Source organism: Colobus angolensis, unplaced genomic scaffold (genome assembly GCF_000951035.1).
Source record: "Colobus angolensis palliatus isolate OR3802 unplaced genomic scaffold, Cang.pa_1.0 Scaffold230, whole genome shotgun sequence".
NCBI lineage: Eukaryota > Metazoa > Chordata > Mammalia > Primates > Cercopithecidae > Colobus > Colobus angolensis.
This window is the reverse complement of record NW_012115489.1, coordinates 6,530,304-6,554,020: the sequence shown is the minus strand read 5'-3', so window position 1 is coordinate 6,554,020 and position 23,717 is coordinate 6,530,304. Positions and strand designations below refer to the sequence as shown.

The 23,717-nt window shown below is 37.2% G+C and overlaps 1 protein-coding gene across 1 annotated transcript in view; it reads right to left on the bottom strand.

Annotated features, from left to right (window-relative positions):
* The window catches only part of C7 (complement component 7), an 81,664-nt gene that overhangs the window by 42,944 nt on the left and 15,003 nt on the right, over nucleotides 1-23,717 (bottom strand). The window contains exons 2-7 of the mRNA XM_011944418.1: nucleotides 18,235-18,290; nucleotides 15,699-15,774; nucleotides 12,258-12,399; nucleotides 10,265-10,412; nucleotides 9,055-9,193; nucleotides 1,372-1,542 (exon numbers count right to left, since the gene is read on the bottom strand). Of these exons, the coding sequence (XP_011799808.1) occupies nucleotides 1,372-1,542; nucleotides 9,055-9,193; nucleotides 10,265-10,412; nucleotides 12,258-12,399; nucleotides 15,699-15,774; nucleotides 18,235-18,290 (732 nt within the window). The remainder of the gene's footprint in view (nucleotides 1-1,371; nucleotides 1,543-9,054; nucleotides 9,194-10,264; nucleotides 10,413-12,257; nucleotides 12,400-15,698; nucleotides 15,775-18,234; nucleotides 18,291-23,717) is intronic.

Below are 23,717 nucleotides of genomic sequence, written 5' to 3'. Positions count from 1 at the left end.
GCCTCAGTCTCCCAAAATGCTGATATTACAGGTGAAGAAATTATATGGTAATTTCTTATATAACCTCCAAAATCCCAAGACCAAGTTGCTATGCCATCTTCAACTAGAAAAAGAGAATGAATCCATCAACTGATAAATATAAGTATATAAAATAATGTGTCCCTATGGTCCACATTTTGACAATGACTTGTAGGTATCATTTATCTCCCATGCTAGCGTATTTGCAGGTTAAGCTACTTTATAATGAGGTCTTTTAAACACTTTCTAAGCATCTTTTCATTACATCCAAGACAGATCACAGATCTACTTTTGCCAAATCCCCACTGTGTGAACAATATAATGTGGAGACAGTAAATATTTTTACAACTCATAGTTCCATAGTCAGCTTCTTAGTCATAAAACAAATAAAATCAATATTCCTTACATTTTCCTAAGTGATTTATTATTCAAGTTACTAACTTTAAGAATGAGATGAAATGTTCAGATTGTGAATAATGATCAGCCTAAAAAGTTATTCAGCCATAACTGTATATCAATTAGTACAGTCCATCTCTACTATTCAGGTTTCTCAAGAGGAAAGTTTTGGTATTTCAAAACAATGCAGTATTTAAAAATAAGTCTTTTAACCTTCTTAGATAAAAATGTTGGTATCTCAAAAGTAATAAAGTATTTTTAAAGTCTTTTATCTTTAGTAAAGTGTTTTTAAACTATTTTATCTTCATGCACCTTCTAAAAGGACTCTAGCATTTGCATTTAAGAAGCATATATAAGCATTAATTATATTTTTTAAAATTGTATATGACACTTAAAATAGTATTATCAGTAATCACAAATTTAAGAAATTTAAGATCATTTAAAATAGAAGATTTCAAGGTAATAAGGGCTTTGTAAACATCTTCAAATAAAAACAAATACTTTTAATGAGAAGTTTAAAACTATAAATAAATATACATATATATGTGTGTATGTATTTTTTTTTTTTTTGAGACAGGGTCTCACTTCGTTGCCCAGGCTGAAGTGCAGTGACATGATATTGGCTCACTGCATCCTCTCCCTCCAAGGTTCAAGTGATCCTTCCACCTCAGCCTCCTGAGTAGCTGGGACTACAGTCGTGCACCACCATGCTCAGCTAATTTTTGTATTTTTATAGAGACAGGGTCTTGCATGTTGCCCAGGTTGGTCCCAAATTCCTGAGCTCAAGCTCAAGCAATCTACTCACCTTGGGCTCCCAAAGTGCTGGGATTATAGGCGTGAGCCACTGTGCCTGGCCAGTATAAATAAATATATTATCAAAGAGATTTAATGAGACAATATTGTACCTTTACAGGTACAAGGAAAACACAGAAAAGTTAGCTGACATTTTATACTAACCTTTCCTTTATGGATTTCATTGGTCTGTGAAGAATAACTGCGTGAAGAAGATGATGAAGATCTAAAAAAGGAGCGCTTCCGACTAGATGATGTATGTTCTGCCGACGTATGTTTTACATAAGACCAAGTACTATTGTAAAATTCATAATTAAAGTCATTATTTATTTTCACCTACAAAGAAAATGAAAAATTTTGCTATGACTAAATTAAGGCTTGGAGATACCCAAGATACTTTTGTATGCTTTATCATGGATACTTTCTTCATGCAATCTTACCAAAGAGAAAAGCTCTTCATTGGCACAAAGCAACTGTGACTCTCATTAAGACTAGACCTGTATGATTATAAGGAAAGAGTTCATTCTATGATTACTTTTTATTAAGCAGGACACATGGTACCAACAATGGCAATCCCAAGTGATTCACAAAACACGTTTAGGTACAAACAACTTCTGTGTTCCTTTTGGAATGTCAACATTTGGCCCAGAAGTGAGCAAATTAACAAAAGTTACACTGACAGAGAACTAGAAAGAATTTGGTTCTTGATTTTTCATCTAATAAAGGGGAACAGAGATGCAAATAGGTGATACGAAACAATTAGCTCTTTTGGGCTTTGTTTTGGAATGTTGTATGTGATCTGTAGTGGATTTAATTTTCTAATTCTGTTTCACTTGGATAAATGCTAAAATTACATTTTTTTTCTTTGCTAGATAGAAGAAAGGGCCACCCCAAAAGAATTTTAAAGTAGACAATAGGTTAGTCATATGTAGCTAAATGAGAAGTGACAGCTTCAGCTTTTATTGAAGAGACATCATTCATTTATCCTTTATTTTACTTTAGATCAAGTGTCCAAATTAAATGCCCACATCCCTGGCAAGTAATATCAATGTTGGAAACCTCCAGTGGACAGCATGGTGATGAAAAAGTGAACACACACCCTGTCTAAAAGAGACACACAACACTCAAATCCACTAGACAGTCACTAGATGTAACTACAGGTTCTAGTATTGACAAATTGTCTGTTTTTTTCCAAGGGATAAATTTGACTCTTTATGTAAAAATCTCTTGATTTGGTAAAATTATAGACAACTAATTTGCTAAAAATGTCAGTCCCTGTGGGAATAAAACAAAACAAGCAAAAAGACTCCCTCTCACTGTGTTTGTTCCATATAAATATTCAAATTAGGAACTCTCCTTCCACAAGCATTTGTGTTTTTATTATTTATACATATATATATATACGTCTGTGTTTGAGATCAAAGCATAAGGACAGAGAAAATTGAACTGATGGAAATGATATACTTTTTTGAAAACTGAAAGGAAAGAAGATGACAATATTACACAGTCATACTAAATAATGCTTGTGAAGGTAAAATATTCATGTTGTCACATTAAATAAGAAAACAGGTATAAGTGTGAAAATGCTATTAACTACAATCATGCAAGTATATGCCTAGTCAAAAAATACAAGAAAGAAATGCACCAAAATGCCAGAAAATGTAATATGACTGTTATCACTACCCCCTATTGAGTATTAGATATGCATGCTGAAAAGACAAGAAGATGGATTTAAGCAAATCTTTTATTAGAGCATTATTTCCATTACATTATGAAACTGATTTGTTTAAAAGCTAGATGCAAAAATTCAGCTTGGGCTGGGAGAATATATATGTGTGTGTGTGTGTGTGTGTATACATATATATATACATATATACACATATACACATACACACATATACATTCTTGACTTAAAAAATTAGTTTATTATCTCTTTGGAGAAAGAAAAGTTAAATATATCCCTTTCAATGCAAAAAAAAAAAAAAAAAAGCCTATTTCCCCTTCTCTTTATAGCCACAATTCAAATACAAATAAGCCTCTCTTTAGTTCAGCATCTTCTCACTCCCATCTACTTACACATAGCTGCAGGAATCATCTTTCTCAAAGTGATGTGGTCTTATTAAATTTTCCTTAATTAATACCCTCCTTCTTCCAGCTTAGATCCTGAATTCTCCAAGACTGATTCTTCCTCTGAAATCCCAAATTCAATCATCCTATATTCCAACATCTCTTATTCTTTTAACTCTCATTTTATTATTGCCACGTCTATTATTTAACATTATAGAAACACGTTCTTCCACTTATTCTCCCCCTTTCTCGCTCTCAGTACTTTAAGTTTTTTCACTTCCTTCCTGTTTCAGCTTAGGCTTCTTGGCTCATGACTTCAACCATTCTCTTGCCAATGGATTTAACTTCCTTACCTAGATGACCTGCTATCATGTTTTCCTGGCAAAAACCCAGCCCAGGCTTGCTAAGTCAAGCATTTTAGCACTACTCCAGAAAATCGCACAACTGTCCAGGCGCGGTGGCACATGCCTGTAATCCCAGCACTTTGGGAGGGCGAGGCGGGCAGATCACAAGGTCAGGAGATGGAGACCATCCTGGCCAACATGGTGAAACCTCATCTCTACTAAAAATACAAAAATTAGCTGGTCATGGTGGCACATGCCTGTAATCCCAGCTACTTGGGAAGCTGAGGCAGGAGAATCGCTTGAACCCAGGAAGGGGAGGTTGCAGGGAGCCGAGATTGAGCCACTGCACTCCAGCCTGGTGACATAGCAAGACTCCGTCTAAAAAAAAAAAAAAAAAAAATCGCACAACTGTACAGATTGGTGCCACTACAAATCCATTTGTGCTTTTCAACTTCAGTAGAATCCTCAATACCATCCAACAATACTTTATTTCTCTAGTTAGTTCTCTCCTTCTCCCACTCTCTATTTTTATATTACCTATTTTTATATTCTGCAAAATTTTGAAAATTTTTCAAAATTCAGTTCCCCAATTCTACAGCCACTTCCTTCACTCTCAGAAGATGATTTTACCTCTTTCTTTACAAAAACTCCCATCTTCAGAGACCCCTTAAACTGCTGGCTAACAAATCCACAAACTTATTAACTTTTCTTTCCTTCTTTTTCTCCATAGGTGTCCCTCCCCTTGTCTGGGGCTAAATTTTCTGTCTCTTCTCTGTATTGCATCCTCTCTGATCTCTTCAAAGGGTGGATTACATGGATTGATCGTTCCCTCTCCGACAGCTTCCATTTTTCTTGCTCTACTTGCTCCTTTCTGTCAAAACTTATATATATTCTAACACAACCAACTAAAATAAAAAAGGCTGTACCTGTTACTATATATTCCTTCTTTCCTACTTTCCTACTTTCCCATCTAAATACTTTAAATGAGTTGACTATAATTAATTATCTTAAATTCTTCACCTCCCATTCACTTTTCCACCTACAATGGTCTGACTTTTAACAATGCTGCTGGCACCTTCCTTATTTCAACAGACAGTGAACACTTCTCCCAACAATATTTGGCACTGTTGACCACTCTCTCCTATCGGAAATACTCTCTTCTGTTGGCTTTCTAGTTTTCTTTTTTCTCTGTGGCTGTTCCTTCTAAGACTCCTCTACGCATCTCCTTCTATTACTCCTCTATGCTGATTCCAAGAGCAACAGTGTTCTCTGCTCTGTGCCTTCAATTACCATTCCTATACTAATAATCACCAAATGTATATTTCCAGCTCAAACACTTTCTCCTGAGCACTTGGACATACTTTAGATACCAAAACTGAATTTGTCTTCTCCCTGCAAATGGATCTTTACCCATCTCAGAGGGTTGTATTTTCGTCTGGTCATTGGTCCAAGTCAGAAACTCAGAAACCCATTCATATCCCAGACTGCTCATTCTCCATCAGACCCCGCATTCAGCAACTCACCAAGTTTTCTCAAGCCGCTATTATGTCCCTCAGGGATTATTACAACGGTTTTCTAACCAGGTTTCTTTCTCCCATTCAGCCACCTTCCAATCTATTCTCCACTGTTCATATGAGTAGCAACCCTTCTTAAACTCTCTAATGACTTTTTTAATCCAAACTCCTTAACTAACCAGAAAAAAAGTCTTTTTTATTTACTTTCCTGATCACTTATAACCTCATTTCTTACAACTCTTCACACTTCACTCTGTAATCCAGCCAGTTTGAACTTCATTCAGTTATTCAAAAGTGCTCCTCAGGCCAGGGTCAGTGGCTCACGCTTGTAATCCCAGCACTTTGGGAGGCCAAGATAGGTGGATCACTTGAGGACAGGAGTTCGAAACCAGACTGACTGACATGGCGAAACCCTGTATCTACTAAAAATACAAAAATTAGCCAGGCATGGTGATACACACCTGTAATCCCAGCTACTCGCGAGGCTGAGGCATGAGAATCGCTTGAACACAAGAGGCAGAGGTTGCAGTGAGCCAAGATCACAGGACTGCACTCCAGCCTGGGCAAATGGGTGTCTGAGACTCCCTCTCAAAAAAAAAAAAAAAAGAAGTGTTCCTCTTGCCCTCCTGTTTTTTCATTTTCTCTCTCTCCCACCCACATATAGAATGAGACACGATATACATGTAGATAGAGATATTCACCGTACATACATACATCCACATACTCTATAAAATGCTTATAAGTATAGTGTCTGCTAAGAGGGGATTTGGAGCAGACTTCTAAAGTTCAAAACCCACCTTTGTCATCTTCTATACTGTGGATAAGCTATTTAGCTTTTTTGCCTCTGTTTTCTCATTTGAAAAATGAGATACCAGTACCTTCCTCCTTAGGTTATTATAAGGAAAACAGATCCATGTAAAGCTCTTGGAACAGTGCTTAGTATATAAAGGGTTCTTACATGGGAGATATTTTTAACTATCATTTAAATTATTCCTAGCTAACAAGGTAGACTTAGAAATCTCAGGTATCTAGTCCTCATACCAATAGAGGAAGCAAAGGCTTAGATAATGTAGCATTCATTAAAATTGGCTTTAGAATTTGTTTTTGTTTTTCATTTGATACGCACTTAGGATTTCTCTTCAAAATATAAAATGAAGTATATTCAAGACCAAACACAGAAGAAGCCATGAAGTTTCTCCACCTTGATCATAATTCATTCCCTTCTGCAACTCATCCCACACTGAGAATAAACACAACAGTCTTTCTGCCATCTCTCAGGCTGAACTAGGCAGAGGGAAACCTTCCCAAGCCACAAATGCCTTCCTTGTATAAAAAATATAAGTAGACAGAAAATGTGCACAGGATCAAAGTTAAGTAGCTTACTCAACAAGAAATTGGGTTTGCCCTGGATAAACCATAATGCTAGAAACCAAAACACGGATTATAAGAGAGAATGGCCGATTGTTTTATGTTTATTTATTCTGTGTTTATTTATGTTTGTTTATGTCACTTTCCACCTCAAAGAGGGCTGAATACCCAGTGGACCCGAGATGAATTTGTTTGAACCATGGAGGACATTCACCACCTCTGTGTCCACACCTGGGTGTAGCATTTGCATGACTGACTCACTGCCTGTTGTTTCCACTTCACTTCCCTCAGACTGGCTCCTCAAAATATCTCTGTTCCTCACTCTATAACAGGCTATAGTTTCCCTCTACTCTGACAAACATCTTCACATTCAGTGATGGGGAAGGCATTTCAGATGTCAATCTAAAGACCAAGCCCTGCTGAGGAAAATGAATGTCAAGATCACGTTGTTATTAAATTATCCTACTTCTTCAGAAATGCAGACTTCCTGCCTGTCTACCTTCCAACGAAGTCAGAAACGCTCTTTCTTATTATTTTCTCTGCTCTGTAGCTTTCTAAATTTGACCCTTTGAAAAATATACATGCAAGTCTCCACAGTATAATTATGAAAGAATTAGGAACACATTCTATAAGGAATAGAGTGAGAAAATATTATCTGTCTATACCTATCTTACATTCTCCTTTCTGACCAAAGGTTAAATTGTAATACATGTTATTTTCCATGTTGAATAGAGTTGAAAAAGAAATTAAACGAAATACATGGGGTGAGTAAAATGTAATGGAAAAAAAAAAAGGCTGTAAAATCTGACAGACCAGATCTAAGCTCTACAATTTTTTAATTTGGTGACTTTGACTATGTCAGCTGAAGTCCTCCTGAGCCTCAGTTTCTACATATATAAAATAGTAAGATATTGCTTACTTTCCAAAGCTTATGTGAGAATTAAACCTATGCTAATCACCTACAATAGTGCAGATGCCACTATTCAAAAACTGGTAGCTACAATTATTTTTCAGATCTGTTTTACTTTTCATTTATATTATTCAACAACTCTTAAATGCAACTAACTTATTCTATGGTAAATTGGAAGATGGTATGTTTGCTATTTATAATCAAAGTTGCTTTCTGGAGAAGGTTAATTTGGGTAAGCAAAAGGCCCTTTTGTCTGAACATTTCAGTAGTTTGGGTTTACAAATTTAGAAGTAATCAATATTAAAAGTTGAATTAGACATTTTTGGAGTTTGGGGACAAAGGAAGAAAAAGGAATGAGAGAGAAGATCTTGAAAGACAAGAGCAAGAAAGAAGCTAACACCCAATGAGACCAGAAATTTCACTGTGCTAAGGCTGTGGAAGATTGTTTTAAGATAGAAGATGCCAACTGCTATTGCTTCAACATGTTTGCATTACTGCAACAGAAAATCTCTCCTCTATCTTCCTTCTAAATCTTCTGTAAAGTTTTCTAAAGCCATAACTGTTTTGCATGAGTACGTTTTGCGTTGATCAAAACCTACTCATGGGTGAATTTAGGTGTGTATGACAGAAATAGCTTTTGAGAAACAGAACCCTGGAGCCAGAGGAGATCTGCGATCATAAGCAAAATTAAAATGTTAGGCAATACCACTGTTGGCAAGAATGTGAAGTGGAGGCCACTCATCCCCACTGCTGGTGAATGAAATGATCCAGCCATTTTGCATATTTTACCTAGTAAAATTTAATACATACATATCCTATGAGGTAGCAATTTGAGTTGCAGGTGTATGCCCTGGAGACGCTCTAGTTCATTTGTATGGGACTCAGGCACAAGAATGTTCAAGACATTTTCAGAGGAAAAAATTGGAAACGGCAATAAAAATGCCACCTGCAACAGCATGAGTAAATCTCAAAACCATAACTTTTAGTGAAAAAAGTAACAGAAGAATAGGTAGAAAATATAGGCAAAACTGAATCACAAATTTGTATTTAGGGACCAAGACATATAAAGAATAAGCATTTATAGAAAAAACAAGGATAATTAATACAAAATATAAGACAGTGGTTGCCTGAGGAGTGAGAGGGATGTGATCAGAGAGGGGCGTAAAGGTGCCTTTAAGTCACTTAAGGCAGATGGTGGGCATATAAGGGCAGTTTTCTTCAAATTACACATATATGTTATCCACACTTGTTTGTATATATGAAATAGTTCATAATTTTAAACTAAAAGCATTTTAAGTGAGCTGACACTGTAGCAGTGTCAAGAGACTATCATTACCAGTCATGGATGGGGCCTTAAGTTTTAATGCCTATGCTGGCACAGACAATAAGGTCTTGGGCCCATATAGAACATGAAGTTGAAAATGAGGTATAAGGATATGTTCGTTTGAATGACACATGTTAAAAGTATCATTGCCCTGTACCCCAAAGCAAAAACACTGTGTATACTTTTCAAGTAAACATAAAACATTTATAAAAATTGACCACACATTAGACTATAAATTCTCAACAAACACCTAAAAGTCAATATCATATAAATAATGCTCTCTGACAATTCCAGACTAGAAATCAACAACGTCATAAGTACCTGGAATGTATAGGAGAGGATGTTTCCACTCAGCCTGTAGAAATCTTTTCCATCCCCACTAAACACCTTTCTACATTGACCGCCAAAACTTTTGGTATTGATGACTCTGTTGCTAAACTGGCCAGTGAGTTCATTGTAACTGTTAAAAGGAGGAGGAGGAGAAGGAGATAAAAAGCCATTAAAAACCAGAAATACCACTTGGTGGGAAAAAAATGTATTAGAGAACTCTAGAATTTCTTAAAATGCATTACAGTTAAATACTTCTTTGAGAGAGCTCAAATGAAGAGCACAGCATCCTAATGCATACTATGCATTATCCAGCTTCCCCAGCTTGGTATAATCACTAAAACTAATAGCTCGGAAAGTCCAACATTCTTTCCATCTAAGAACATATTGGCGAAACACATGGCTCTTTTGTATCTATGGCAACAGCTGGTTTTAAATTGAATCTGCAGATAAAACCAATACAATTAAGGTTACTCTTAAGGAGGGAGAGCTCTCTATAATAAATTTTAAGTAATTGCCTCTTAGCATGCTGAATGGTGTACTCTTTCAAATAATTTCACCCTATTTCTCTGTTAATAAATTTTAAAATATTTCAGAAAAATTACTTCTTTCACTCTAAAATAAGCTATTTTTAGGTCTCAAAACCTTAACAAGTCATATGACCCTTAAAACTTCTTCAGAATTCTCTTTGATAAGGTAAACACAGTATTTTCCGATCTTCAGTTGGAAACGAAGTTTCTTGACTAGTTTAGACAATTGCTGTTCAGCCTGGGTATTACAACACACTTGCTTCTGTCTCTCTTCTCATCCTGTTCTTATTCTATTGTCTCTTCATTTTCTTGAATAGTCCCACATTACTGAATCAGTCTTTTCTCTCTCTCTCTCTCTCTCCTTCCCTTCTAACCCCCATGAAGTGACCAACTGTCCAGGTTTCCCTGAGCCTGACGGGTGTCTCGGAATTAGAATTTCAGTGCTAAAACCAGGACCATCCCAGGACAAGGGGTCACTCTGCATCTCACCACATGTATCTATAGGTATGTATGTGTGAACAAAAATACTGTCTCAGGATGTGGCAAAGAGCTCCGAGCCAATCAAGAATCTTGCCTATTAGAAGACTTGTTCTTAGACTTACCAAACCATAAAATAAAACAAAATTTAAAACTGTAATTCGTTGATGTACTCAGGAGACTGCCCAGCACCTTACCCATTTCCAGTAAGTTCTATGTTAGGAGGAGGTTTATCGATATCACAAGAAGGTCTCCTTTCTGAGTCCTCACATCTGTCTTCATCAGCACTGTCTTCATCACAGTCAGAATCCCCATTGCAGACCAATGATCTGCTGATGCACTGACCTGAACACAAGAAAAATCCATGTGCAAATGTGAAAGAGGGAAGAAGAGAAACACTACCCAGGACCAAAAAGATTTTTCCTGCCACCTGCAACACTGCACTGATACGCCAATATAAATGGGAGATAAATCCTCAGACTGTCCGGAAACGGACTCGTGATTATTTTGTCTCCATTTTGTGGCACACAGAAATGGTTCTTAACTCAATTAGACACAAATTTGAAAATAGAATTTCAGGATTTCAGGATCTCACACATAATCATCAAGCTGCTTGTCTAAAGTATATAATTCCAACTACTGGGAAGATAGACTGACTTCCTGACCTTCAACTTTCAGTTTGTTTCTGTCATTCTAAGATGATGAAGTTGAGCTTTTCTTGGTAATTTAAATTTATAAGCTTTAAGAGCAGGACAATTTTATCAAAAGGTTAAAATTCAATATTTCTATAGCACAATAGGGGCTGGGATACAAATATGAATAAAAATGGCCTTTGCCAGACTTTTCATATACTTTACAAAATACTACAAAGACATAGATCATAATTGTATGTAAATCTAGAGTACCAAGGAAGCACTGGAGAGTACCACATGATCCAGTTCCGGTCTATCTCCCCAGCATCATCCCCAGCCATTCTCCTACTAGCTTCTTATACCCTAGTCATACCGGACTACCTGCATGAATAAAAGGCCAAGCTTTCTGTTATCTCCATTGATCTTGCACTTAGTTAGTTCTCTCTGCCTAGAAGGGTTTTCTCCACCTATCTCTTACTTGTCCTTCAAGAATCAAATTAAACATTATCTCCTCTTGAAAGCCATCCCTGCCTCACAGGCTCTGATGCATGTTCTCTATGTCCTCATAGGATGTTTGGTGCACAGCTGTCCTTCTAGGACATGTACCCTGCTATACTGCCACTCAATCCAATGCAGAAAACATTTGTTGACAGTGTATTATGTACCAGGGACTCCAGAAGCCAACATGAAAGAAATATAATTCATGTCTTCAAGGAGTTCACAGTTCACCATGAGAGACATTCAGGCCAACAAATAATCCAAATGACAGATGGTACAATACGCATAAGGAACATATGGAAGTGATTGGTTAATTACTTCTATCAGTTGGGGATTTAGGGCAGGCTTACTGAAGGATTTGTTATCTAATTTGGATTTTGAAAGTAAAATAAGCATTCAACAGGTATCATTGAGGAGCACTTCTAACACAGGGATTATTTATGTACTATTCTGCCCATAAAACTTTAACATTTGTGAGGGAAGAGGCATGTGTTTCATTTGTATATACAACCCTCACCACTACTTGAAACAAGAATCATAAATGTTTACTAAATGTTGTTACATTAATCTGACTGCATAAATACAACATAGAGTATTGGTCAAATAATATTCAATGCCAAAACTATGTTTGAATTACCCCATGCATAAGAGAGAACTGTATCGCTCCTTAATCAGTTCATTAGGGTAGCTTTTCTTGTAGATGTAATAATTTAGGCAGTAACATTGTTTTTGTCTAATCTCAATATATGTACAAGACTCACTCTGCATCTTTACTCAAAACACACTGTCAAGAACTATTTGGGTCTGTCAGTAGCCAGAGTTCCATTCAAAGAGACAAAGAGCATTCCTGTGTTTATTACCAGATGCTTCCCTTTGCATTTGAAAAAAATGATAGCTGACTGTGTGATTAACATACCAACAAAAATCCTGATGATATTTGGGGGAATTAATTTTAGGCCAATATAAATTCAGTAAAATTTAACAAATATATAATGAGCAAGTTCACCAAATAACATTTGAATTTACAATCTGCATGCTGAGCCTATGGAAAACAAATTACCTGAAAAACACCTGAAACGCTCTCCACATCCCTCTTCTGTTGGACATCCTCTTGTAGGTTCACAGGACTGTGTTTCAAAAGCATTTCCAACACAAGGTTGGCCCCCATACTGCCCATACACAGCAACTGACCGCCTGCGAGTCTAAACACAAAGCAGGCAGTGGTTGGTTTGTTTGCTTGTTTGTTTGTTTTCAAAGATATCTCTAGTTTCCTTTATCTGAGTAATAAAATCTGAGGGAAAGTGATACAATTAGACAAACAATGTCTGGAAAATTGTTCTGGTGTTCTACAGAAATAAAACCTCAAAATCAATGAATCCACAGATGTACTTGTCCTTGAGTTCAGCAACATTTTGGCTATTATTTATAGAGAGCTCCCAGGCATACATTGACTTTCAGGATTAAATACCAAAAAAAAACAAAAAAAAAACAAAAAAACCATGTTAGTGAATCTTTAAGAAAGTAACCTGATTGCAGTGAGCCGAGATCACACCGTTGCACTCCAGCCTGGGTGACAAAGTGAGATGCTGTCTCAAAAAAAAAAGAAAAATAAAAGAAAGTAACCTGAGTAAAGCTTAGAGGGTAGATACATAAGCAATAGATTAGAGCATGGAATGATTAATATATTTACCAAATCTGTGTTCCAAGAGTTCATTAGAGAAAGTGAAATGACTTTTTCTGGAGAGAGGATAAGGGTACTGGGAAAGGGTTAAAATGAAGCAGAGTTAGGGAAACCTTCAGAAGAGTAATGGCAATTCCTTTCAGCTAAACTGTAAGCCTTCTTTAGGAAGAAAGGCAAGCAAAACAATTCAGAGAGAAGTACATGAATATGGAAGTCAAATTTACAAAACAGAAACCTAAGTAATCCAAAGATGAAGCTACATCTACAAAGGAATATGTAAAATACAAACCTCTTGAGGGAAAAGAATATAGGAAAACTGAAGAAATTATCAAACTAAATGAGAAACCTACAACTAATGCATACTAAGGTTTATTTAATCCTCATTCACTATGAAGACATGTATCTAACGTTTAAACAAAAAGAAAGAGCTACCCCTGGCAATCAGTGAGCATCTTCCAGGCCTCTTCCTGTACTCACCTCTTCTCCATTAAAAAAAAACAAAACAAAGCAAAAACGAAACCAAAACTGAGCGTCCTGAGGATTTAAACCTTGAGTGAAATCAACAGGGAAGAGCTGCTGTACATATCAATGTCGAACTTATTCATCCATCCTGAATTGGGTTAGAAATGGGAATTCCTTGTCATGAGGGGTCACAGTGGCGTAATTTGAACTCTGAGCAGGTGCACACCAGCCCTAGCATGGCTCTAGTGCCTTTCATTTGTTTAAGCAAAGGAGCCACAGAGGAATGTGAGTGGGGAGCGGAACTCGGTAAGGTTTCTTGATACCGTTTTTAGTCTCTTTGTAAGTGATGAAGATGCTGCTCATGTGTGACTTAACAGTGTCCTTTGTGAAGTTCCAGAGCACAGATGGCATTGTTTGCATAAGAAAGTGTTTTTCTTCTCTATATTATCAGGGAGCCCTTGATGGCAGCCACTCTCCACAGTCTCATTCTCACCTGTCAAAGTCTGACCTACAAGCCCTTTCTCATTTTCACTTGTCTCTCTCTGAATGAAAATTTTGTTTTTATAATCTAGGATGTATCCTTGCACCTTCAATCAAAGAAAAAAATTGCTTGTATAAAAAACACCCTCTATCTCTCTGCTTCTGTTTAGTGTTCTTTCTTCTTTTTAAATGATAAAAATATTTAACGTGTTTGATGTTTCTTTGACCTTTGCTTGTTATTCATGTACCTGTTTGCCTGTAATCAGAGCTGTTATTTATTATAGTTGCTAGAAGCCAAATGCTTTATTCAGGCAATTTGTTTTGAAAATACCACCATGTAGGTACTAAATAAATACCTGATGATGATGATGATGCTTCAAAATAATAATTATCTTCTATGGTATGATTCTGTTATTTTATTAATTAAAAGTGATTTTTAAATAAATATTTTTACCCAAACTGGACTATTTCTAGAATATTTAACTCTTGAAATGTTCAGAAACTTTAAGATGAACATTTTATTTCTAGGACTATCTTCAGAAAAATGTGGGAAAAGAGGACAGATATCTACATTCAAAATGTTTATTAAAATTTTCTTTATAACAAAAATGGAAACAATTTAAATATCAAACAATAAATAAATAAATAAATAAATCAAACAATAAAAAAGTGGAAAAATAAGAAGGCTATATTCATATCATGGAACATAACACTGCTGTTATAAATTATTTTCCTGATAGTATAATGTTAGATTAAAATAGCAGAATACAAAGCTATGATAAAATAATCTCACTTTTTTAAATTATAAGCATACACAGAGAAAAAGTAGACAGAGCTGAGGGAATAAATAACAAATGCTCTTATATAATTTGTTTCTTCTAAATGGTAGAATTGGCCGGGTGCAGTGGCTCACGCCTATAATCCCAGCATTTTGGGAGGCCGAGGCGGGGCTGATCACAAGGTGGAGACCATCCTGGCCAAGATGGTGAAACCCTGTCTCTACTAAAAATACAAAAAATTAGCTGGGTGTAGCGGCACGCGGCTGGGAGTACCCAGCTACTTGGGAGGCTGAGGCAGGATAATCATTTGAACCCGGGGGGGGGGGGGTTGCAGTGAGCCGACATTGCGCCACTGCACTCCAGCCTGGCGAAAGAGTGAGACTCCGACGAAAGAAAGAAAGAAAGAAAGAGAGAGAGAGAGAGAGAGAGAGGGGAAGGAAGGAAGGAAGGAAGGAAGGAAGGAAGGAAGGAAGGAAGGAAGGAAGGAAGGGGCAGAATTATGAATAATGCTTTATTTCTTTATAATTTTCTGTATTTTCTCCAATGAACATTTTATAAGGAATACAAACATTTTTAGAAGCTTTTTATAATACTCAGATTAAGTTCTACATTGTGTTTGTATTACTTAGCAATTAAACTTTAAGACATTTCGCAAAATTTTTTTTCATGGTTGTTCGCTATTTGTAAAGTAAAATCAAGCAGCCATTTTGCTATTTGCTAGTGTGTGTTTGAGATGAGAAGAAAAGTTGAACTCAGTGAATGTAAAACATTTTAAATTATCTAAAAATTTCATTGTACATTGTTCCTATTTCTCTCATAGTTAAAGAGTTAGTAAATTGCCTTGAACTTTTAGCCTATCTACATTTCTAGCTCCAAGATAAGATCTAGAAAAGTCCTTCAAGAAAAATGAATATACAAGTTACTTTATTACAATATTAATTATTAAACAAATCATACTTTTCTCCCCTCAAAATTACTAACATGGTTTTCAAAAAACATTGACACTATTTAATGAACATTCAAAAGTTAATACCATTTTGGCCATGCCTAAGTATTTCTGCACATAAATAATCAAATACAAAGTTTTGCGTGTTCCTACCTGAGTCTTGGTACAGCCATTGCATTCTGACCAAGGGGCATAGGAGTCCCACTGGCAGTTGACTGGAGAGGAGGCACTGCCACAGTGTCAAATTGTCCATCATAAAGCAAGTAGAAAGATACACAAGGGAACACAAAGAATAGTGAAAACAGCCAAAAATAGTTAAATGTTGCCTCAAATATTTTTTCCTAAGAGACACTAAAAGTATCCTAAAATACATAAAAATGGAGGGAGCCCCACTGACTTAGAGATTAACACTTTTACTAAACATCTATTATGCTGGCACAGTGGCTCAAACCTGTAATCCGAGCACTTTGGGAGGCTGAGGCAGGCAGATCACCTGTGGTCAGGAGTTTAAGACCAGGCCGGCCTACATGGTGAAACCCCATCTCCACTAAAAATACAAAAAAAATTAGCCAGGTAGGGTGGCGCGTGCCTGTAATACCAGCTACCCAGGAGGATGAGGCAGGAGAAATCACTGAAACCCAGGAGGCAGATGCTGCAGTGCGCAGAGATTGCACCACTGCACTCCAGCCTGGGTGACAGAGGGAGGCTCCGTCTCAAAAAAAAAAAAAAAAAAAAAAAAAAAAACAACTATTATATGCCAGATTCTAAAGACACTAGAGTTGTAGAAATAATAAAAGAGGTAGGTCATTGGCCGGGCATGGTTGCTCAATGCCTGTAATCCTAGCACTTTGGGAGGCCAAGGCATGCAGATCACTTGAGGTCAGAAATTCGAGACCAGTTGGGCCATGATGGTGAAACCCCGTCTCTACTAAAAATGCAAAAATTAGCCGGGCTTTGTGGTGCATGCCTGTAATCCCAGCTGCTTGGGAGATGAGACAGGAGAATTGCTTGAACCTGGGAGGCAGAGGTTGCAGTGAGCTGAGACTGCACCACTGCACTCCAGCCTGGGTGACAGAGCATGACTCCATCTCAGAAAAAAATAAAAAATAAAAAATAAAATTTAATTTAATTTTTTAAAAAAAGGTAGGTCATTGACTATTGATAGAAGGAAGGACAGAGACACAGATGTATAAACAAATAATCGTAGTACAATATATCTCATTTGATGGATTTCAGAACAGAAATGCATTCAATATAATGTGTGACGGGAATAGAGATAAGGGAGAGTTTGAGTTGGGAGGGTAGGTGAAAACATATGTAAATATGTTTTATGACCTTTGAAGGGAGGAAGGTTTTATGGCGTTTGAAGAGATTCTGAATGATGACTTGAAGAGTTATCCAGAAACACTTAACTGAGAGACAAGAAACTATAAAAAGTCCCCATGAGAAGTGGAAAACTAAAAATTGGCAGAGGCTGAATGGACAGGAATTTATTTAAATGCATCCCCTGTTCATTTAGGCCATTTCTCAAGCACACAACCAAGGAGGGCAATTTGAGCTTAAACAGCTCCACCAAAATAAAGTACATGTAAAAATGGAGAGTTGACTCTCATACAATGCTCACATTCTGGCTGTGTCATATGGAAAAGACTACCCGAGTCAGCTTTAAGAGACTAAGGAAGCCTTGCCTAAAATGATGCTCTACGAAGGATAAAAGAACTAGTATTCCTGAATTCTGGATTCCCAGCACATTCCTCGGCTGGGCGATATCTTGAGTCAAGATGATTCTTGCATGTCTTAAGAGGGTCAGGTTACTCTGAAAGTAATGACTCTCATTCTGTAGTGTGTGCCTCGGCTGCTTTCACAGGGCCAATCTTGCCAACCTGTGGTTTTCATGGGGTACCAATGATCAAAATACCTGAATACTTTTGACAACCTTGAACAATCTGAACTTACTGTTATTTTTCTAGTCTCTGTCCTGGGGAAATGCAGAGGGCTTCCCCAAACATGGAGGCTTAGGAGAGGAAGTTTGCTTGACCTTCCTGCTGTGCTCCCGCATCACCCTGAGCAGGCCTCTGTCAGAGCCCTGAGCACATTCATATTGCCATGAACTGGCTCAAGATACGAATCACCCGGCATGCTCCCAGTGCCTTCTTGCTCCTTGCGGTATCCCCAGTACCTAGCACAGTCCCTGACACATTTTCAGATCGTTCCATAAAGTGAACTGACCTGGCTCTGTCTTGTCAATCTGACACAGTGAGAGAATAACAAAGCCTTGGAAAAACGATGCTGGCTTTTCCAGGCCTCAAGAACTGACAAGACTATTTTCTTAAAAAACTCTCAACCTTTAAAATCCAGAGGACGTTTTGCAAGGATTATATTTAAAGACCAAATATTGCTCTAAGATATATAAGTCCACTGTGATTATCCACATTACAGATAAAACCATGGCACTGGTACAAAAAACTTATACTTTTAGTCTTCCATTTTACAGGGAGAAAAAGTAAGTAAAAGAAGAATAATTTTTAAAACACACTTTTGTTATCATTGTCTTTTATAAAAATATGGAAAGAGAAAATATGTTGGAGGGATACACAGATTCAAACTGCAATGTCAAAATTAGACTAAAGAATTTCTAAAACTTTTTTTTAATTTAATGATTTTTACACACAACCCAAAAAGTCCTCACCTTGAAAAAATTTGGAACTCTCCTATAAATCCCACCAGAATGAATAAGCTTATCACCTGGAGAAGAAAAACAATAAAGTATTACTTTAGTTTGCATTTCTTTTTATAACTACAAATTGACAATTTATAATTGTGTAAATTTATGAGGTACAAAGTGATATTATGATTTCTAAATGCAATGTGAAATAATTTAATCAAGCCAGGTAACATCTCTATCACCTAAAATATTTAACATTTTTTGTAAAGATATTTGAAATTTACTCTTCACAATTTTGAAATGTATGATACACCAATATTAACTACATTCACCACACTGTACAATAGAATTCAAAATATATTTCTGCTAACTGAGATTGTGTACCCTTTGACCTTTACTGCCCTGTTATCCCAGTCTCTGTAACCACCATTCTACTTTGTTTCTACAAGTTCGATTGTTTTACATCATATAAATAAGAACATATGCTATTTGTCTTTCTGTGCCTGGTTTATTTAACTTAACATAATGTTTTCCAATTCCATTTATGTTGTCATAAATGACAGAATTTCCTCCTTTTTAAGGCTAAATACTATTCCATTGTGTACACACACCACATTTTCTTTATCCATTCATCTGTTGAGGGACACTTAGGTTGATTCTATAACTCAGCTATTGTGAGTAGTGCTGCAATGAACATTTACTTTTGTAAATACCCAAAAGTAGAATTGCTAGATCATATGACAATTTTTTTAAGTTTTATGAGAAAACTCCTTGCAGTTTTCCATAATAGCTGTAATAATTTACATTCCTACCAAGTGTACAAGTGTACAGGGATTCCCTTTTTTCCACATCCATACCAATGCTTGTTGCCTTTTGTCTTTTTGATAATAGCCATTCTGACGGGTGTGAGATGATAACTCAATGTGATTTTAATTTGCATTTCTCTAATGATTAGCAATGTTGAGCACTTTTTAAACATATCTGTTGGTCATTTGCATGTCTTCCCTTCAGAAATGTTTACTCAGGTCTCTTGTCCATTTTTTATTTTTGCTTTACTTCCATCTCCCTTTCCTGGTACTTTGCCGATAATTTATTGGGTTTTTTGTCTTCTTGTTATTGAGTTGTTTGAGCTCCATATATATTTTTGATATTAGCCTCATGTTATTGAGTTGTTTGAGCTCCATATATATTTTTGATATTAGCCTCATGTTATTGAGTTGTTTGAGCTCCATATATATTTTTGATATTAGCCTCTTATTGACTGCATGACTTACAAATATTTTCTCACAATTTGCAGGTTGTCTCTGAAAACTGGTGATTGTCTTCTTTGCTACGCAGAAGCTTTTAGTTTGTTATAATCCCATTTGTCTGTTTTTGCATTTGTTGCCTGAACTTTTGGATTCAGATCCAAAAAAAACCCTACCTAGAACAATACAATTTTTCCCTTAGATTTTTTTCAAGCAATTTTTCAGTTTCTGGTCTTATGCTTAAGGCTTCATCCCATTTTGAGTAGATTTTTATATATGATGCTAGATAAGGGTCCAATTTAATTCTTCTGCATGTGGATATCCAGTTTTCCCAATACCATTTACTAAAGAGACTATCCTTTCCCCATTGTGTATTCTTGGTACTTTTGCAAAAACAATCAATTGACCATATATGTGGGATGCATTTCTGGGTTCTCTATTCTGTTCCACTGGTTGATGGGTCTATGGTTTTGCCAGGATCATGATGTTTTAATTACTATAGCTTTGTAGTGTAGTTTAAAATCAGGGAAAGTAATACCTCCAGCTTTGTTATTTTTGCCCATGATTGCCTTAGCTATTTGGGGTTTTTTGCGGTTCCATAGAAACTTTAAGATATTTTTTCTATTTCTTTGAAAAATGATGTTAGAATTTTGATAAAGATTGAACTAAAACTCTAGATCACTGTGGGTAGTATGGACATTTTAGCAAATTTTCTTCCAATCCATGAACAAGGGATATCTTTCCATTTGTTTATGTCTTCTTCAATTTCTCAACAGTGTTTCATAATTTGCAATGTACAGGTCTTTAACTTCCTTGGTTAAATATATTCCTAAATATTTTTTGTAGTTATTGAAAATGGGATTGTTTTCTTAATTTCTTTCTCATATAGTTTGTTGTTAGTTTATAGAAATGTACTTTTTAGTGTTTATTTTATATTCTACAATTTTACTGTATTCATTTATTAGTTCTAACAGTTTTCTGGTGGAGTATGTAGGGTTTTCTACGTATAAGATTGTGACACCAGTAAATATAGACATTTTCACTTCTTCCTTTCTATTTTGATGCCTTTTATTTCTTTTTCTTGCCTAATTGCTCTGGCAAGAATTTCCAATACTATGTTGAATAAAAGTGGCAAAAGTGGGCATTTTTGTCTTGATTCAAAGCTTAACTGAAAGGCTTTCAATTTTTCACTGTTGGGTATAATGTTAGCTGTGGGCTTCTCATATATGGCCTTTACTGTGTCAAGGTACTTTTCTTCTGTACCTAACTTGGTGAGAGTCTTTATTGTGAAATGTTGTTGAATTCTGTCAAACTTTTTTCTGCATCTAATGAGATGATCATATAGTTTTTGTCATTCATTCTGTTAATCTCATATAACATATTTATTGATTTGTGTATGTTGAACCACCCTTGCATTTCAGGAATAGATCCCATTTGGTCACGGTAGACGATCTTTTTAATGTGTTGTTCAGTTTGTGACTATTTTGTTGAGATTTTTGTATCTATGTTAACTATGTTCATCAAGAATATTGGCATGTAGTTTTCTTTTTTTGTAAGTACTTCTTTGGCTTTGGTATCAGGATAACACTGGCCTCGTAAAAAGAATGTGAAAGTATTCCCTCCTTTTCAATTTTTTTGGAAGGGTTTGAGAAGGATTAGTATTAGCTCTACTTTAAATGTCTGGGTTATCTCTTGCACTCACCCTTGCCATGTGACATGTGTGTTCCCACTTTGCCTTCTGCCATGAGTAAAAGTTCCCTGCAGGCTTCACCAGAAACTGAGTAAATGTTGATATCATGCTTGTACAGCCTACAGAACCATGATCCAATTAAACCTCTTTTCTTTATAAATTACCCAGCCTCAGATATTTCTCTATAGCAACACAAAGAACAGGCTGGGCCGGGCGCGGTGGCTCAAGCCTGTAATCCCAGCACTTTGGGAGGCTGAGACGGGTGGATCACGAGGTCAGGAGATCGAGACCATCCTGGCTAACACGGTGAAACCCCTTCTCTACTAAAAAAAATACAAAAAACTGGCCGGGCGAGGTGGCGGGCGCCTGTAGTCCCAGCTTCTCAGGAGGCTGAGGCAGGAGAACGGCGTGAACCCGGGAGGCGGAGCTTGCAGTGAGCTGAGATCCGGCCACTGCACTCCAGCCTGGGCGACAGAGCAAGACTCCGTCTCAAAAAAAAAAAAAAAAAGAACAGGCTAATCCAGAAAATTGGTACTGAGAATTGGGGCATTGCTATAAAGACACCTAACAGTGTGAAAGCAGCTTTGGAACTGGGTAATGAGCAGAGGTTTGAAGAGTTTGAAGGGCTCCAAAGAAAACAGAAAAATGAAAGAAAGCTTGAAACTTCTTACAGACTGGTTAAATGATTGTAACCAAAATGCTGATAGTGATAGGGACAGTGAAGTCTAGGCTGATGAAGTTTCAGATGGAAATGAGAAACTTATTGGGAATTAGAGCAAAAGTCACCTGGTTATGTCTTAGCAAAGAACTTGGCTGTATTCTGTTTATGCCCTAAGGATCTGTAGAAGTTTGAACTTAAGAGTGATAACTTAGGGTATCTAGTAGAACAAGTTTCTAAGCAGCAAGTTTCAAGATGTGGTCTGGCTGCTTCTAACAGCTTATGCCCAGATTTAGGAGCAAAGAAATGACTTAAAGTTGGAATTGATATAGGAAAGGTAAGCGCAGTATAAAAGTTTGAAAAATATGCAGCTTGGCCATGTGGCAGAGAAAGGAAAAGCATCATCAGGAGAGGAATTCAAGGGGGTCTTTGGAGCAACCACTTGCTAGAAAGATTTGCATGACTAAAAGGGAGTCAAGTATTAATAGCCAAGACAATGGAGAAAAGACCTCAAAGGCACTTTAGAAATCTTTGAGGCTGCCCCTCCCATCACAGGTCAGGAGGTTTGGGAGGAAAGAATGACTTCATGGGCCAGGCTCAGGGTCTTGCTTCCCTGCACAGCCTTAAGACACTGCTCCCTGCATGCAGGCCACTCTCCAGCTCCAGCCTTAGCCCAGTGAACCCCAGATACAGCTTGGGTTGCTGCTTCAACAAGTACAAACTGTAAGCCTTGGCAGCTTCCATGTGGTGTTAAGTTCATAGACACACATAGTGCAAGAGTGAAGGAGGCTTGGCAGCCTCCACCTACATTTCAGAGGATGTATGAGAAAGCCTGGCTGCCCAGGCAGAAGTCTGCTTAGGGGTGGAACCCTCACAGAGAACCTCTACAAGGGCAGTAAAGAGGGGAAATGTGGGGTTGGAACCCCCACACACAGTCCCCACTGGAGTACTGCCTAGTGAATTAGTGGAAAGGGGGCCACTGTCCTCCAGACCCCAGAATGGCAGATCCGCCAGTAACTTACATATTGAGCTTGGAAAAGCTTCACGCAGTCAACTCCAACCCATGAGAGCAACTATAGTGGCTGAACCCTGCAAAGTCACAGAAGTAAAGCTGCCCAAGAGGTGGAGTGGAGCCCACCTCTCACAGCAGTGTGTCCTGGATGTGGAACCTGGAGTCAAAGGAGATTATTTGGAGCTTTAAGACTTAATGACTGCCCTGTTGTGTTTCAGACTTGCATGGGGCATGTAGCTTCTTTCTATTGGCTGATTTCTCTTCTTTGGGAAAGGAGCATTTACCCAATGCCTGTACCCCAATTATATCTTGGAAGTAAGTAACCTTTTTTTAATTTTACAAACTTATAGGTAGAAGAAACTTACCTCTAGATCGGACTTTGTTCTTGAGACTTGTGACTTTTCAGTTAATGCTGAGATGAGTTAAGGCTTTGGGGGACTATTGGGCAGGTATCTATTTTAGTGTAAGAAGGACATGAGATTCAGGGGGCCAGGGGCAGAAAGATATACTTTAGATGTCCCTTTCAAATCTCATGTTGAAATGTAATCCCCATGTTGGAGGTGGGGCCTGTTGGGAGGGGTGGGTTTCTCATAAATGGTTTAGCACCATCCCTTTGGTGTCATCCTTGCAATTGTGAGTCTCGTTAAGATCTGATTGTTTAAAAATGTATGACATTTTCCCCCTCACTCATTCTTTTTTTTTTTTTAGACAGAGTCTTGCTCTGTTGCCCAGGCTGGAGTGCAGTGGCACAATCTCAGCTCACTGCAACCTCCACCTCCTGGGTTCAAGTGATTCTCCTGCCTCAGCCTCCTGAGTAGCGGCAATTACAGGCACCTGCTACCATGCCTGGCTAATTTTTGTATTTTTAGTAGAGAAGGGGTTTCGCCATGTTGGACAGGT